We start from the raw sequence: 15,113 nt of genomic DNA on the forward strand, positions 1-15,113 counted from the left end.
AGTTTACCATTCGCGCTGCTTTCGCGAAAGGCGCAGATCCCGAATATAAATAAATTGCTGTTATCGTTCCACAGCTTCATTCGTCCACCTGTCTGTTAAACAGTCCATCCATATATATGCGGCCGTGTTTGATTCTTTTCAAGTTTGTTTTAAATTGCACGCAATATTACAGCTCTCGTTGTTTCTACGCGGACTGCGCGTTTTCCAGCTTGTTGAATCCCCTTGCTGGGGTTTCACCTGCTTAGTGCCTTGTGACCCAGTCCCAAGGAGAAACAAATAAAACACAATTTAATTTTAAATAAATTAAATTAAAAAAAGAACCTTTGGGTTTTTTTTTTCCCCTCATCTGTTCTGTTTACAAACATTCCGCTGAACTGAAAGCATCGGTAGTAAATTCCAAGCGGGTGAACAATGTTTGGTTCAAATTATAGCCTGTTTGGTTCTCGAATTACACAAAATCACATGTTTTAAATTACACTCGGGAGCAGAATTTGAAATTTTATGACAAGCCACAGTCTGTGGCATGTCTGATACAATCGATTTATTTACCAGTCGCGGCGTGACCTCCGAAATATCTGAATTAAGCTCTGTGGCCTTGAATTCGACGGGGGTGTCTCAGACTGATGGCACTGTACCCGTCTGAAGTATCTTTCGTTTGTCTGGTTTGTGGGCCACGTTAAACTATGTTAACCACCCCTCCCCAAAAATGAAACAGTATAATTTGTGTTCAACCAGTGTTTTCAACGTCAATCTGCAGGAACGGCGGCTTGTGTCAGAAAACGCATTACTGTGTTGTGCTGTTAAAATCGACGCATCACATTGCGCCTTTCCTTCTGGAACTCCAAAACGTGTCTTTTTCATCACTAGTTTTTCAGTGAACACCTCAGTACTTGTGTTGCGCGCTAAAGGTTGAATCAGTCTCTAACTCACGTAATAAAATCGGCACACCTACTGTTTTTATTTTAATATTAAAAATATATCGTTGTCTACAGCTTTAAAAATACATTCGTCTCAATTTAATTATTATGCACCTTCTAAAAACGTCTTTTTAAAGGTCACATTTTATTTTATTTTAAGGATGATAGTAATGTTGATGCACATTAATTTGGCGTTTATTTCTCCAGGTTTCGTTTTGTAAACACACGTTTCAGAGTATGATAAGAGAATAGAAATTGCTGGTCAAAACGTCTCGTGTAGATACCTTATTTATTGAATGACTTGATCAGTTTTGAAGCCCGGTCTGACATTAGCGGAGCTGAAAGGCGGCTTTCATTAACGTATGTTAATTAACTTAATTAGGCTTGCCCTCGGGGTCGTGTGACATGGTAAGCGCTCGCAACCAATCAGCGGGCTCGCTGGCAGAAGCCGAGTGGGGTTGTGACACATCAGATCCATATGTATGAAGTGTCCGGAGAAATTGGGAAGTTTACCCGAGATTTGTGGGGAGTTTTCTGTCTCAAGTCAATTTAACTCTGCGCGGGCAGCTAAGGAGGATCTGGGCGTCCTGTTCCAGCTTCAGGAATACGTCGCCGTGGTGCTGTTGTGCTTGTTTTCGCCTGTCCTTTTTCTTTCCTGGTGCTGAAGTGCCAGATGGATCCGGGGGAAGTTTCCTCTGTCTAGCGGGTCCCTCCTCTATATGCGCGCCTCCGCCGCTCTTCGTCTTTATGGACTCTGCGACCGATGATGACTATGAGCTCGATGTCTGACAGCTTGATTGCCTCAGACCCGTCCAAGTCGGCCTTCCTGGAGTTCGGGCACGGGCTGCCCGCGCACCAGCAGCACTCGCCCGGACTGCCGCACAACCACTACCCCGTGCACGGCTTGCACTCGGGCGGGCACCCGCAGCACGACGGGCCCTTCTCCCCCGCCGCCTCCTCCTACGGCCGCTCCCTGGGGTACCCGTACCCGGGCGCGGTGGGCACGCACCACTCGGGCGCCTATCTGTCCTACCAGCACAGCGGCCACAGCGGCGCTCTGGGACACACGAGGATAGAAGAAGCAGGTACTGTTATTCCGCCTGGCGTCAGGCGCTGCGGGTGCTGTGTGCATGATGTCTGTCCTTCTCCCCCGACAGCGGTAGGACTGAACGTCACATACAGCGCCTGTCGACCGCTTGAGCAAGTTATCACAGTGCTGTTGTATGTCCTTATTTTCCAGGTGATCTTTTGTACATATTCGTAAATATTTGACATTGAAGTAAATAGCACACGCATTTCTGGCCGAGGCTAACACCGCGGTAATCTTGCTTTTCACACGGAATGGAAAATAAAAGTGTTCAACAGTAACATCCTTTTTTTTTCCGGCTCGGCTGTCCCGTCTCGTTTCTCGATAATGCCCCCCCCCCCGGCTGTGCTATGATGGGCATATTAAAACGAACGGACGTATGTTATTCAATAATTATGCATTTCATAAATCGCTTGCAGATTAAATCTGAAGTCATCGGGCTGCGTCTGTCGGTAAAAACAGCGGGTTTTGATTGTGCTAAGAAAACATCAGCGTGTCAGAAAAGGCGTTGCTTGTGGATCCGAGCACAGGGCTCGTGTTAAAGTCGATGAATGATGACACGTTAAGAGAATTCTTTTAAGTCACGGTTTTCTTAGCACGGAAGGTGACACGGTGTGTTGTTTATGTTTGTAGATTTTCGCCAAACCAGTTATGTTTCCTCGAAAGTTATTTTCAGCTGTGGATGGGGGTGAGAGGGAACGTTAATTCCGAATCGGAGGCAGGCGAGCTTTCTTTCGTCTGAGCGTTTGTCCTGAAAGTGAAATAAATAAAAACATCCCAGGGAGACATTTGCCTCGGAGGCGTGTTCTCTTTGAAGGACCGTAGAAAATTAAATTTGATGGAATAGATGATTCTGCTTTCAAGTGGCTCCTAAGATGCCTCGTGCCGCCTTCTCGTGCACGCTTTTATGAGCTGAAGCCGAAAGTACTGTGCAGCCCGCAAATACCCCACACTTCTTCAACTATTGTGGAAATTGTAAATTACTTAATTGTTGAATTGCAGGCTACGTTTCCTGCCCTCCACATTAATGCTTTTAGAAGCATGAAATAAAACGTGCGCTTTCCATTTGCTTTGCGTTTGCTCAGTTACTGTCCTGTCGCCCAGCAGTCATGGGCCGCTAAGTTTTTTCCTCCAGTTGTTTTTTTAACTGCACTTCGCCGCTTTGGCTAAAATAATAACTGCAGTTTCTGTGGTTTAAGATACATTCAATAGCTTATCCTCGGATTTTGTTTTTGTCAAGTGTAAACGACAGTTAACGTGCTCTTGAAGGCTTCTGAGTCAGCAAAGGGGTTTTGGTCGAGCTGTGAAGCGACCCGACCACACGAGAAACAACATCTTTCCTCTCTGCGTCTTGTGGTCTTCCGCAGGACCCGGCTTCCACAAGCGTGCCATGAGAAAACCATTTGAGAATTATCTTCTGGGGACAGCAGCGTTGGGCTGGAACTGCTGAAAACAGCAGGCGCATCTGAAAGATTCAGACGCGCTGTGTAAGACCGGAATAATTTTCTGAAGTGGTGCCGTTAAATGTTTGTTGTCACTGGTAGAGGAGGAGAGTAGTCAGTGGGCCTCAGCAGAAATTTCAGGATTATGTTTGTAGTACCTTGATTTTTAAAAACAAAAAAAACAAATCACGTTTTTTTAAGGATACATGACAAAAGCGAAATTAAACTTTTGGGTGAAATTGAGACTGAATATTATTTTTATTAGTAGGATTGGTATTATTAAATGGCACAAGTGTTGATATTCCAGTCAAACTGTTCTCTCAGGTTTACCTACCAAGTCTAAATTTTGCGGAGGCAGAAAATATTGTCAGCGTCCTCGTTTGGAAGTAAAAATATATATATATCTGTGGAAAAAATCGCGCCCAAAGTGTCGAGTATTTCTTGGCCTCGACAAAACCGAATTAACCCCGGTAGTTAACTTAATGCGGCAATATAATTTCCATAAGAAGACCCTCTTCTTCCACCGCCTGCGAAGCTTAGAAGATTAATCCCAGCGATTTGAAAAGAAAGGATCCTTTGTGCGGTTTATTATTGCCAAAATCGTAAAGAACAATAGATGCATTTGTGAGAAGCTCTGTGTGCTGTACCTGGTTTTGATCGTGTAAGAGCGCACGCCGAGGGTGAAATGTCTGTACGTGCCCTTTTGCGGAACATTTTCTGCAACTTCGGAGTTCATTTTCACACCTGCCCACTGTTTTCATCGCGCATATTTTCTTCTTCCTTGTCCAGTCGAGTTTTGGCATTTATAGTACTCCCACTTCAATCAGAGCTGCATTTCTTTTTCCTTTTCGAGTTGAATATTTTTAATTTCTTGATTCGTTTAAACCACTTGTAATAATAATGCGTGCAGCGGTTTAAAAAAAAAATCTGTGATTTCCTCAGTCTCGTTGAGTTTCATCTTGCATATAAATTCTCCCGAGTGCACTGGGGTTTGTTTAAAGCTGCATCTGGAGTATTTGCAGATTGAATAAACACGACAATCTTCTCCAGAAAACAAGCACATCGGTTATAGGCGTCTAAGTTTTTGTTTTGGAGTCTGGTCTAATTTTGGAACTTTTAAAAAGCCATCAGTCTTTTATAGCGCGAGTTGGCGCTTGTCTGGACTGCATCGCTATTAGTAGAAACGGGTTTTGTTAAAGTGTTATTCCATTTTAAATATTAAAGTTGTTGTTTTCAGGGCAACAACAGCATCGTCGTGTTTTATTTGTTGTATTTCATCAACCTGTTATCCAATGGATGTTGTTGTAAAACGTGAATTTACGGCACCGCGTTTGACGTCTCCTATAAATCTCGTCGGGAAATTAGATCCATTTACAGTGAAATGTCAAGGTGAAGCTGTAAATTAAAACAGCTGTCAAAAACCAACTCAGTCCTGCTTCTGAAATAGAAGACCAAACCTGACGGAGTTTAGCTTCACAGAGGCTTTAAGTCTAAAATATCGCGGGTAGCAGGCTGTTTTAGAAAAACACCCGTAAATGTCTTCGGGATTAAAAGTGATTCCTCGCCTCTTCAGAGCCGAGTGCGGTGCGGGCCTTTCCGAGCAAGTCGAGTCCTGTGAAAGAGGGACACATTTAGCGGGTTAGTCAGCACGCTAATGCCAACCGCTCGAATAAGGACTTGGTCTTAATGCTGAATCTATTTGATTCATTTCATTCATATTTATTTACCTTTTTAATTCAGTGGTTCAACATGACTGGGCTTTCCGTGGCGCTCAAGGCTACGTTGGCAAACGTGTGTCTGAGAATGGCCTGTTTTATCACGCGTGAAACGTTTCTTCTTTACTTCCTTTACGTTTCCCTGACAATTCAGATATACCGTAAGGCCACAGTGCAGTTCGCGTAGTGGCACAGGGAAACTGGTTTTGAGCGTTTCTGCAGACAGACCTAGCTTACTTGAACCCCACCGTCCGCACCGCGGTTCCGCCCGCAGCTCCAGACAGGCCGCACCCGAGCGCCCGTCCAGGGGCTGGGGGGGGGGTCTTCTCTGTCAGCTCCGGGGGTCTCCCATCGCCCTTCTCTGTGTCTTTCTTTCAAGATCACGAGAAGTCGACGGTGATCGAAAATGGAGAAATTCGGCTGAACGGCAAAGGCAAGAAGATCCGCAAACCCAGGACCATCTACTCCAGCCTGCAGCTGCAGGCGCTGAACCAGCGCTTCCAGCAGACGCAGTACCTGGCGCTGCCCGAGCGGGCCGACCTGGCGGCCAAGCTGGGCCTGACGCAGACGCAGGTAACTGCCCGGCGGCGGGTGAGGGTGGCGGGGTGTTCCGTCTCATTCTGTGCAGCGATGGGCCGCTTGCCTGTGGTTTGGGGGTGTTAAAGGCGACGGTAGGTTTGCCGTCTGGTTGCCCACTGGATTACTGTCGAATGTCTTTGAGCCCAGCGAAAAACATGATAAAAAGCACATTGGTGCCTCATTGCACACAAACATCATGGGAGAGGTAACCCGTCCAGGCGTATTCTGCACTGAGAAAGACGCTGCAAGGATTAAATTAGATAGGAACTGAAAAGGGCGCGGATGAGTTGAAATGTAAAATTGTGTACACGGTCACACACGGTTATATATATATACATGTCGTTTATTTTGATGTGAAAAATAGAGACAATCCCATGTCGACTTTGTACGCGGAAAACTCCCGGACCCAGCTCCCGGACCGTGAAGAAAATAAACCCAGCCAGCCCACCAGGGACAGCTGCACGCAAGGCTTCTCACAATTACAGCATATTTTAGACAGCTCATTATTCTCAAGTTTACATTTATCAAACAAAATAAGAAACCTCACAAGACACCAAAGGAAAGGGCATCGATGAAAATATAGGCCTACTTGAGATTATTTCCGTGAACTCCACGGCGGAGATATACCCGGCGGATTATATGAGAGTGTTTAGAAAGCTTGCTCTCTCCAGGAACCTTACACCGCTTTGTAAAACCGAAAACACCAAAAAAGACCACTAACATTCTTCTATGAAATCATACATAATGTCATAGATGAAGAATAATTCACTTACAACAAGACTTGGTGTCAACAATAATATTTATTTCCATTCAGGGGCGTAACACAACGAGAGCCACGTGCACACCACAAAATAATAACAACAATAATAATAACGATACGGAAACTGCATATTGGCCTGATGTGTGAATTCAAAACCCTAAAAAGCAAAACCTTTGGCTGTTGTGCTCCAATCCTGAAATTATCGGCTTTCTCTTGGAAAGCAGCTACCTGGAATTTTCCAAATGAGCTCCGTAAAATTTTATGCTGGGCTTCACACTACGCCTCTGGACCGATGTTGAGAATGCGGGTTACATTTCAAATTTAACCGAGGTGGATTTCCGAGTCTGGCGGTTCTGTACCAGCAGTCACGCCTACGTACTCTGCAAACGAGGTCATCGCGAAGAAGCCTCTATAATTTAAATTAAAAGTCGGCAAGATGGCGGGAATCCTTAATCAGTGTGTAATTAGGGTTTTGCTGGAGAAGGAAAATGCGATTCTGCTCTGTATTCCGTGTCGTTCGTTAGTTGAATATTTTCCCTTAATGATTTACTCCTCGCCACTGGCGTTCCTGAAATGTTCTTTACAACAAAACGCCCTAACGGAGGCTGTTGGATCCTAAACATGTAAGCCATGTTTGAATAGAATTTCCATCTGTTTTTTTTTATTATCAAACAAGATTAATTAGTGTCCAAACAAAAACAGAACACTGTACCAGTAAATCCCATATCGTCCTTCTTGATTGTATGCAATCATTGGAAAAAAAACGTTCAGTATTTTATTGGGTGCTGAATAAACTATTCCTTTTAAACCTAAACCTTTTAGACAAAACTGGAAATAAATATATATAGTATTTCCCAGAATTGATAAATCCATCTGAGTGTTTTGTTTTTTGTCAAAAAAACCGAGGACTTCATTTTACGGCTCATTAGCTTGACTTTTACGTCACTTGCACACACGTTTTAAAAATAGGAAAGGTAAACTTAATTCTTCCACAAGTCATTTTTTCAACCGATTTCATCTAGATTGTTTTTCAATAGTCTGATCTGGTACCCTGCGACAGTACAGGTTCTGTGCATTTTTAATTGTTCAATTAAATAAAAAATAACACCAGAAGGATCTACTGTTGGTACTTTAAGCACTAAATAAAAAGAGGAGACATTTCGGTCAGGCATTATTTTAAACGAGGCAATGCTAGAGCAGTGATATTATTTTTTTCCTTGGGAGACCAATTTCACCGGTTCCTTTTGGACTCGATTCTCTGTGTCCGAGACTTTCCGCCAGTCTAGAGGCAGTGTGGGGGAAATGAGTCCTGTCCGTCACCCAGACGTGACTGATGGAAGGATAGTTGCAGGCTTTTAAAGGAAGTTTTGCTGTTTGAAAACCAGGTTTTGAGGTCCACACACTCGCCTGTACGTAGCAGTAATTTTTCCTTTTACCCTAAAGGAACAACATAATGAAGATGTGGATTTTGAGGGTTTCGAGAGGCTGCTTTCCCTCAGCCCCCCAATGGAAACAACCTGGGCACTATTCTCAGACGTGCTGCACAAAGAATGCTAATGGGATTATAATGGAGATCAGGAGGGAATCTGGCTGCTTTTTTCATCTGTTTGTTCAAAGAGAAAGTAAATTCTTGTTCATTTAACTAATGCAGAATTTAAAAAAGGGTTTGTGTCAGGGCTTACATTAGTCATTATGTTCATGCACAATTGTGTTGAAAAGACAATTAAAATAGCCTTTTTTTTTCCCGTGGCAAGGTCAATTTTGAAGAAAAATGGTTTTAAAGTTGTACTGGGATGTTGTTTTGCCCAAAGAATGTTACATTGAAACATTGCCCCTTTCTCCCTCCTCAGTGAGGCTGTTATCGCCAACTCACTTTATCCACAGATCTAATTTAATTGAGTTTTAGTTTATCACTTAAACCCAAAGGAGTAACTGCTTGCCAGTTCTGCCTATCAATGCTAACGTCTGTCTCATTCGAGTGGAGTGGGCTGTTGCTGCTTTCTTGTTGGGGAGAAACACACACAAGAACTATCCATGGGCAGGCAGGGATGCAACAACGCAGTTTTTTTTTTGGAGATGGACATCTTGCCACTCCATGTAATCTCTAAATGGCTTAATATTTTCCTAACACTTGGCCGCTGAAAAGCATTTGAATTGAGACAAGTGCTCTCTCACTGAAAAAGTGAGGTATTGCTCTGAATGTAATGCCAAGGAAATATAATTGAATGTAGCTAATGTAGCTTCGTAAATATAGTGAAAGAAGTTTAACTATTGGACCATATTAGCCTAATTGATATCAGCCTTCAGATTACACTGTAAATTCTGCTCCATGTTTGGAGGCAGCCAACAAGTATAGAGTCCTCTCCTCTGCAGTTCCCTGATAATCTTCTTTTGCAAAATCCAGACAAATTCTTGATAGTATCTGGTGGGTTTTTTTTTCAGAAATGTGTTATTCTTTCCTTTTTCACACCCAGCAGAGACGCAGACAGCATAGGTCTGTCATCAGCGGCACACTGCTAATGCTTCAGTGTGCCCATATTGCAGCAGCAAGCACTTGAAACCTTAGAACTTCCCTTCTCCTTCATCTTCGTCTTTTTCCTTACCTCAGTGAGGCAGGCCAATCAGGGGAGAGGAGGAACTGCCCATCCAACAGCAGCCCCTACCACCCACCCCAGCAAAACTTCCAAAAACGTCATCCAGACCTCAGACTGATTTAAACCATATTGCTGATAACAATACATTTAAAACAAGATCATCATCTGCACGTTATCTCTTAGTTTTTCATTTTACATTACATACAAAAGATCCGAGACCTGACAATTAAAATTTATTTCTCCATCAGTGGTGGCAATAATAATGTTTCAACGCCTCTGTCCTTATCTGATTTTTTGGTAGCTTTGACAATGCACCTGTTATGCTCTTTTGAATGAGCTCTGGAGGTTTTTTTTTTTAATTGTATTATATTACACGTCCATTAAAAACCACCTGTGCAAGAGTTCTCGGAGACAATTCTGAGCAGGTGTTCCAGGGGGAGGGGTCTGGCGTTGAGCAGTGCTCTGATGCCTATTGGTGAAGATCGGGCAGCAGGTCCTTCCAGGGAGGGAACAGCTTCGGCTGTCTCAGGGTTTGGTGTTGAAGCCGCCAGCGGGCTCGGCCCTGGGAGGGGTTCACTTTGGCGCTGCTGGGCTGTGAGAAAAGGTGCACAGACGGATGTCTCCACCTCCAGCGACCTTTCTGTTCCACGAGTACAATGAGACCCAGAGCCTGCAGCTCGTGAAACCAGAAATGGGAGCAGCCTGCTTTGCAAGGGTGGGCGGCGCGCTGGTGCAGGGGTCAACATTGCCGTCTCACGGCGCTGGGGCCCCGGGTTCCACTCCTGGGGTGCTGTCTGTGTGGAGTTTGCATGTTCTCCCCGTGTTCATGTGGGTTTCCTCCCGAGTGCCCTGGTTTCCTCGCACAGTCCAGAAACAATACTGGAAGGTTAATTGGCTTGTGGGAAAAGAAGGGCCCTTCTGTGAGTGTGTGCGCTTGTGTCTGCTCTGCTGACGCACTGGCGTCCTGGCCGGGGTGTATCCTGCCCTGTGCCATTAGCGTGCCGGGATGGGCTCTGGCTCCCCGCCTTCCTGTATCCCATCAAGCAGTGAGAAGGTGGATGGAGCTGTTCCCATCCCCACATCAGCTCAGAGTCGGTCTTTGCGAAACCTGCTTCTCGCTGTTAATTGCGTACGAATGATGGGAGAATGAATCCAACCAGATTTCACTGGAGGAATTTGAAATTGTCGTGAAAAGTCCAGATAGAGCCGTGTTCCCCACCCCCTTGAACAGTGAACTGAATGTGGCGAAGTCCTGTGTGCCATCCCCTGGCCTCTGGGTCACCATGAGAGTGGCTCTCGTGGGCACAGCCCTCTCCAGAAACACGTCGACCGCACGCAGCCGGCTTGCCTTCCCCCCGCAGCAGTTAAGCAGGGCTCTTACCCAAACAGCAGCCTGATGCTCCGGCCTGCTAAATCCGTCTGTTCAGCGGGAGTAAAAATTGGGTTTTATCACTCGGGCTCCTTCAAGCCCGTCCTAGTCCCAGCCAGGCCTGTGCCTTCGCCCAGATACCGAGATTAGATCCCATCAGCCCTACTCAGGGACGTACAGGGACTTGAACATGGACACAATGAAATAAGATGACATTTGGACCACAGTTGTATTCTTTTTTTTTTTTGCCTGGTCTTAATCGCCATACCTCTGAAATGGAGCCCTTGTCAGTGGTTAATGTTGATGTAGCAGTGCAAACCAGCAATTACAGCAGGCTTAAGTTCTTGCGTTTTGGGATCTGAAGTAGGAATCAGGAAAGGAATATATGGCTTTTGAACACTTCTTTCCAACTTGTCCTATAACTGAAATGTATCACTGTTGGTCATTTTTGCACAGGGTGTCTTTGAAGCTAATTTGTTGTAGGGACAGAAGACATTCTGCTGAAGGATAGTCCAAGGTTAACTGCACAACAGCCTCTTGACGTGTACAGGCAGCTCAGGGATTGCCCGAGAGCTTCCCACTTCTCTCCCTTAACAAGAATAATCCACCCAATTGTTGGAGATTTATTTCCCACACAAAAGGGCTCAATTATCTTAAATACAAGATGAAAACCTCTCTTTACCACTGTCTTTGAACACGGATTCCGGGCTTTACTGAAACACGGCGTAAGATATTTTAAGAACGCAGAAGTGTGCGATGAAGAAATTAACTCTCATGTTATAAGTCAAACACATGCTCGTCCGCCAATTTATTTTTTTGATAATTCATATACAACGTATAACCTAGGTAACAACCAGTATAACCAACGTGGTGAGCTTGGGTAAACGCGTTCTTGTTTTCATCCGATTTCAAATGCACTCTTTGTTTTGAGCTAATGACTTATTTAGAATATCGTGGGGTTTTTTTTCCCCATCTTGAAAATTGCGCAAATGAAAAGCCGTTTACTTAAATTTGAAACCGCCAAAAAAAAGGGAAAAAAAGGCAGATATAACCGGATGAGAAATAAAGAAAAATGGACTCGGCCGAGCCCGAACGGGGTGTTTGTGTTTTAAGTTTCTTCCGTACCCGTATCCGCGCTGCTCTGCAGATCTGCGCCATGTGCGTTAAGGTCACTTCAGGCTCTGCAATATAGCGGTCCTTTTACAAGGTCTCAGTCAGTGTGGTAGAAATCAATAAAAAATTAATGACTTTTATGACTCCTTTACAACACTTTAGTATTTCTCTCCCATTGTGTAGATTGCATGCAAACGATAAAAGCAGAGCCAGTTTGTCCAGACAATATACTGTACTGACATATTTTTACAGCAACGTCCTCTGGAAGATGTAGGAATATCTGTTTGTTTGTTTCTTGGTGTGTATGTCCTTAGTATCTTTGTTTTGTTGTTGTCGTCAATGAAATTCCCAACCAAAAGGCTTTGCCAGAGTGGAAAATGTAGGACGGAACAATAGGGTTCCATTTACAGCGGAACAAAACTGAACAGGGAGCTTTTGTGTCGCGATTTTCTGCTTTAAAAAATCCGATTTCTCACCGTGGAGGGATGGGCGGAAAAAGGCTCTTGCGCCATAACGCATTTTAAAACCGGCGCGACCATAAATGACAAGCCCTCAGCTTTCATGCTCATTACAAGCCGGTCATGTTTTCCGATGCGTCGGGAGGGAGACCTGTAATTAAGCTCCGCGTTAATTGTGCGTTTCTTTTTCTTGTCCCTGTCTCTCTCTGGGCTTCTCCCGGGCCGCCCCCGCCCCTCCAAGGTCAAGATATGGTTCCAGAACAAGCGCTCCAAGTACAAGAAGATCATGAAGCACGGCTCCAGCGGCCAGGAGGGCGAGCACCTCCACCCCGCCGCCTCCATGTCGCCCTGCTCGCCCGGCCTGCCGCCTCTGTGGGACGTGTCCATGGGCAGCAAGGGCGCGCCGGTCCACGCCAGCGGCTACATGAACAGTTTCGGACACTGGTACCCGGCGCACCACCAGGACTCCATGCCCAGACCTCAGATGATGTGACGCATCGCCTCCACGAACAATAATCGCTTCCCCCCCCCCAAATATATTATATATAAAAAGCAAATCCAGCAATTTCAGACTCAATAAAACACAGTTAAGAGTTTTTTTCTTATTTTCTCAAGAACTGTTTTTTAAAATATATTTTAATCTTTTTTTTTTTCCTTTTCTAGTTTGAAGAATGATGTGCCTTTTAAAAAAAGACTTTTTTGGGGGGGAATGCTTCAAATCGTTTGGTTATTTTATTTTATTGTTTGTTTGTTTTGAGTTATTTCCCGCCCAAACAAAAAGCAATATTCGAACCTGCACACTCACCAGCGGAGAACAGCCCTGCGCTCCTCTGCGCTCAGAATGACACGTTGTTGAGGCTCTGGTTCAAATAAATCCTCACTGCTCTAACTGCTCCTCTCGCAGTCGTCCGTCAATCGGGCTGTGTAGATTGACACGGAAATGCGGAGCTGTCCGGCGATCCCTGCTCTTCACTCCCGAAACCTCGGCGGACTACGAGTCCCCAGAAGGACGATACAAAAAAATCGCGTTATTTGTGATAAAAAAGCAGAGTGCGATCGAACTTGATTCGTGTCTTCCCACTTAGTTTTAAGACGCTGGAAGCAGCAGGGCCAGCAGACTCCGCTGCAGAGGGGATAAATACAGGCTGCGAGTTGAAACGGTCTGTAATACTCCTCACTCTTGTTTTTGGACGGACGGAAATAAGGCATAAGAGTAACTTCGATGTTTTTTTCCATTGAAATGCTTTAGCACAAAACTCACCAGTGGGTCTAGAAAAGTGCTTGTTTTCCCCCCTGCAGAATCGTAGCGTGAAACGGAGAAGCCATGTAATGGAAATAAAGATGTTTTGTTTAGAACATTTTTACTCTATAATCATACAGAGCACCAGGATATTCTTAACAACGACAATAATACCAAATATTACTGCTACTATTAATTCACAACAAAAAAATCGGCATTAGTTCAGGAAACCACAAATAATTCTTAGCTGTGTTTTTACTGTATATACTGTTTGTAATAGAAACATTGCAGCAATAACGAAAATGCAAACATCGGCTGGTTAAATTGAGCGCGATGACTGGAATTATAAAACGGAGAGAAAAAATAATTTCATGCAGACTGGACGAAATTATTAAGGAAAAAAGATTTTGTGAAATCCTGCAAGTTTGCACAGTTATTGCCGCAAAGGTCCTTCTCAAGGCTCTAAAGCTACCAGCATGGTCAGGATCAGCCGACTGAACAGGTCTAGGCTGTTTGAAAAACAAAAACCCTCAGTAAATGATAATGAATTATTTTCTTCAGGTGAAACAGTGAAATTACAAAACGTCATGTGTTGAGACAGAAGCAAGCGAGGTATTTAATGCAAACAGACAATGGTGAGACCCGTAAAAGAAAACACATTTACTTACTTATTACTAAATAAGAAAAACTTGTTTAAAATTAATTTTACTGCGATGCATTATTTTAGTTGTGTGCTTACAAGTATACGCACCGTAAAACAAATGGCACGGTCCAACACAGACTGGAGTTAAAACGCTAACAATAGTGCTTAATCAAATCCAACGAGCCAAGTCAAGGCTACTTTTTTTAAAACGTTCTGCTAAAGCGGCTTCGTAATATAGAAAATACCCTGATGGTTAATTTTTCAACATTGGAATGTTACAATTTTAAGTCATTTTTGATCACTTTAAGTTTTCATTTATTACAGTCTAGGGACATAAAGTTTAATAAAAGTCTGTCTCCAGCGGGAGGTCCCCCTTTCTAAAGGAAGAGAATTTTTTTTAAATGCACAGTGAAGTTCAAGTTCTGCTCGTCCCGAAACACAGCTGTATGTTGAAGTAGTTTTAAATGACGGCCGTTGCCATGGCAGCCCGAAAGTTTGTTACCCCTCTGCAGCGCGTGACACGTGGGGTTATACAAACAGTCTCGCTGCGTGTAATGAGACGACTTTGAACGGGCTCTTAAATCACAGCTGGAGAAAAAAAAAAGACGGGTTTTCAGCGAAATCAAACCCGTAGATGAGGTATAGTCAAGCGACGGGATGAGATGAAAAGAGGAGAAAAGTTTTCATTTACGTTTGAGCAGGCTGTTCTAGAGATGTAAGCCGGCAGTAGACACTGGTGCTTCAAACGAGTTTTAAAAGTCTTAACCACCTTTGCTCTGTCGTAAAGTCCTAATTCCGTGATTTATCAAACCTAAACGCGTATATAAATCACCCCCCGTTTATTAACGCGTGAGGTTTTAACGCATAGAGGGCCCTCTTAAAAGGGCTGGTTAATTAAGCAGGTGCGCGTGTGAGTTAATTATTTACTCCGGGGGGAATGTGGTCTGAAACACGGACACGCGTGAGCCTGACCTGACCGTGGATTGTTTCACAGAGTATCTGATTTGTCTGCTAAGCGAGTGCTCTGAAATAGAAATTGTTAGTCATAACAATTCAGAATTAACGTGTGCCATTTCTTACCTGGTATCAAAATGATAACATTATCGCAGCGTATTTAAATAGAGGGTTTTACAGTTCCGTTAACTACAGATTTATGCTATTAATAACGCTAACAATGCAGTTTTTCGAGCGCATAC

General features: G+C 44.0%; 1 protein-coding gene across 1 annotated transcript; it reads left to right on the forward strand.

Annotated features, from left to right (window-relative positions):
* Positions 1-1,411: 1,411 nt before the first annotated feature.
* On the forward strand, positions 1,412-13,388 carry LOC148814790 (homeobox protein Dlx4a-like). The gene is made up of 3 exons (XM_088906349.1): positions 1,412-2,002; positions 5,541-5,734; positions 12,276-13,388. Exons 1-3 carry the CDS (start codon positions 1,681-1,683, stop codon positions 12,525-12,527), a joined length of 768 nt encoding a protein of 255 aa, XP_088762475.1. The 5' UTR covers positions 1,412-1,680; the 3' UTR covers positions 12,528-13,388.
* The last annotated feature ends 1,725 nt before the right edge of the window (positions 13,389-15,113 follow it).

This window comes from Atractosteus spatula, chromosome 26 (assembly GCF_055471065.1).
Source record: "Atractosteus spatula isolate fAtrSpa1 chromosome 26, fAtrSpa1.hap1, whole genome shotgun sequence".
In the NCBI taxonomy this organism is placed as follows: domain Eukaryota; kingdom Metazoa; phylum Chordata; class Actinopteri; order Semionotiformes; family Lepisosteidae; genus Atractosteus; species Atractosteus spatula.

Coding starts and splice junctions, on each gene's coding strand:
- LOC148814790 (XM_088906349.1), top strand. CDS start 1,681: ATGATGACTATGAGCTCGATGTCTGACAGCTTGATTGCCTCAGACCCG. Junction 2,003..5,540: donor CACGAGGATAGAAGAAGCAG/GTACTGTTATTC, acceptor CTTTCTTTCAAG/ATCACGAGAAGTCGACGGTG. Junction 5,735..12,275: donor TGGGCCTGACGCAGACGCAG/GTAACTGCCCGG, acceptor CGCCCCTCCAAG/GTCAAGATATGGTTCCAGAA.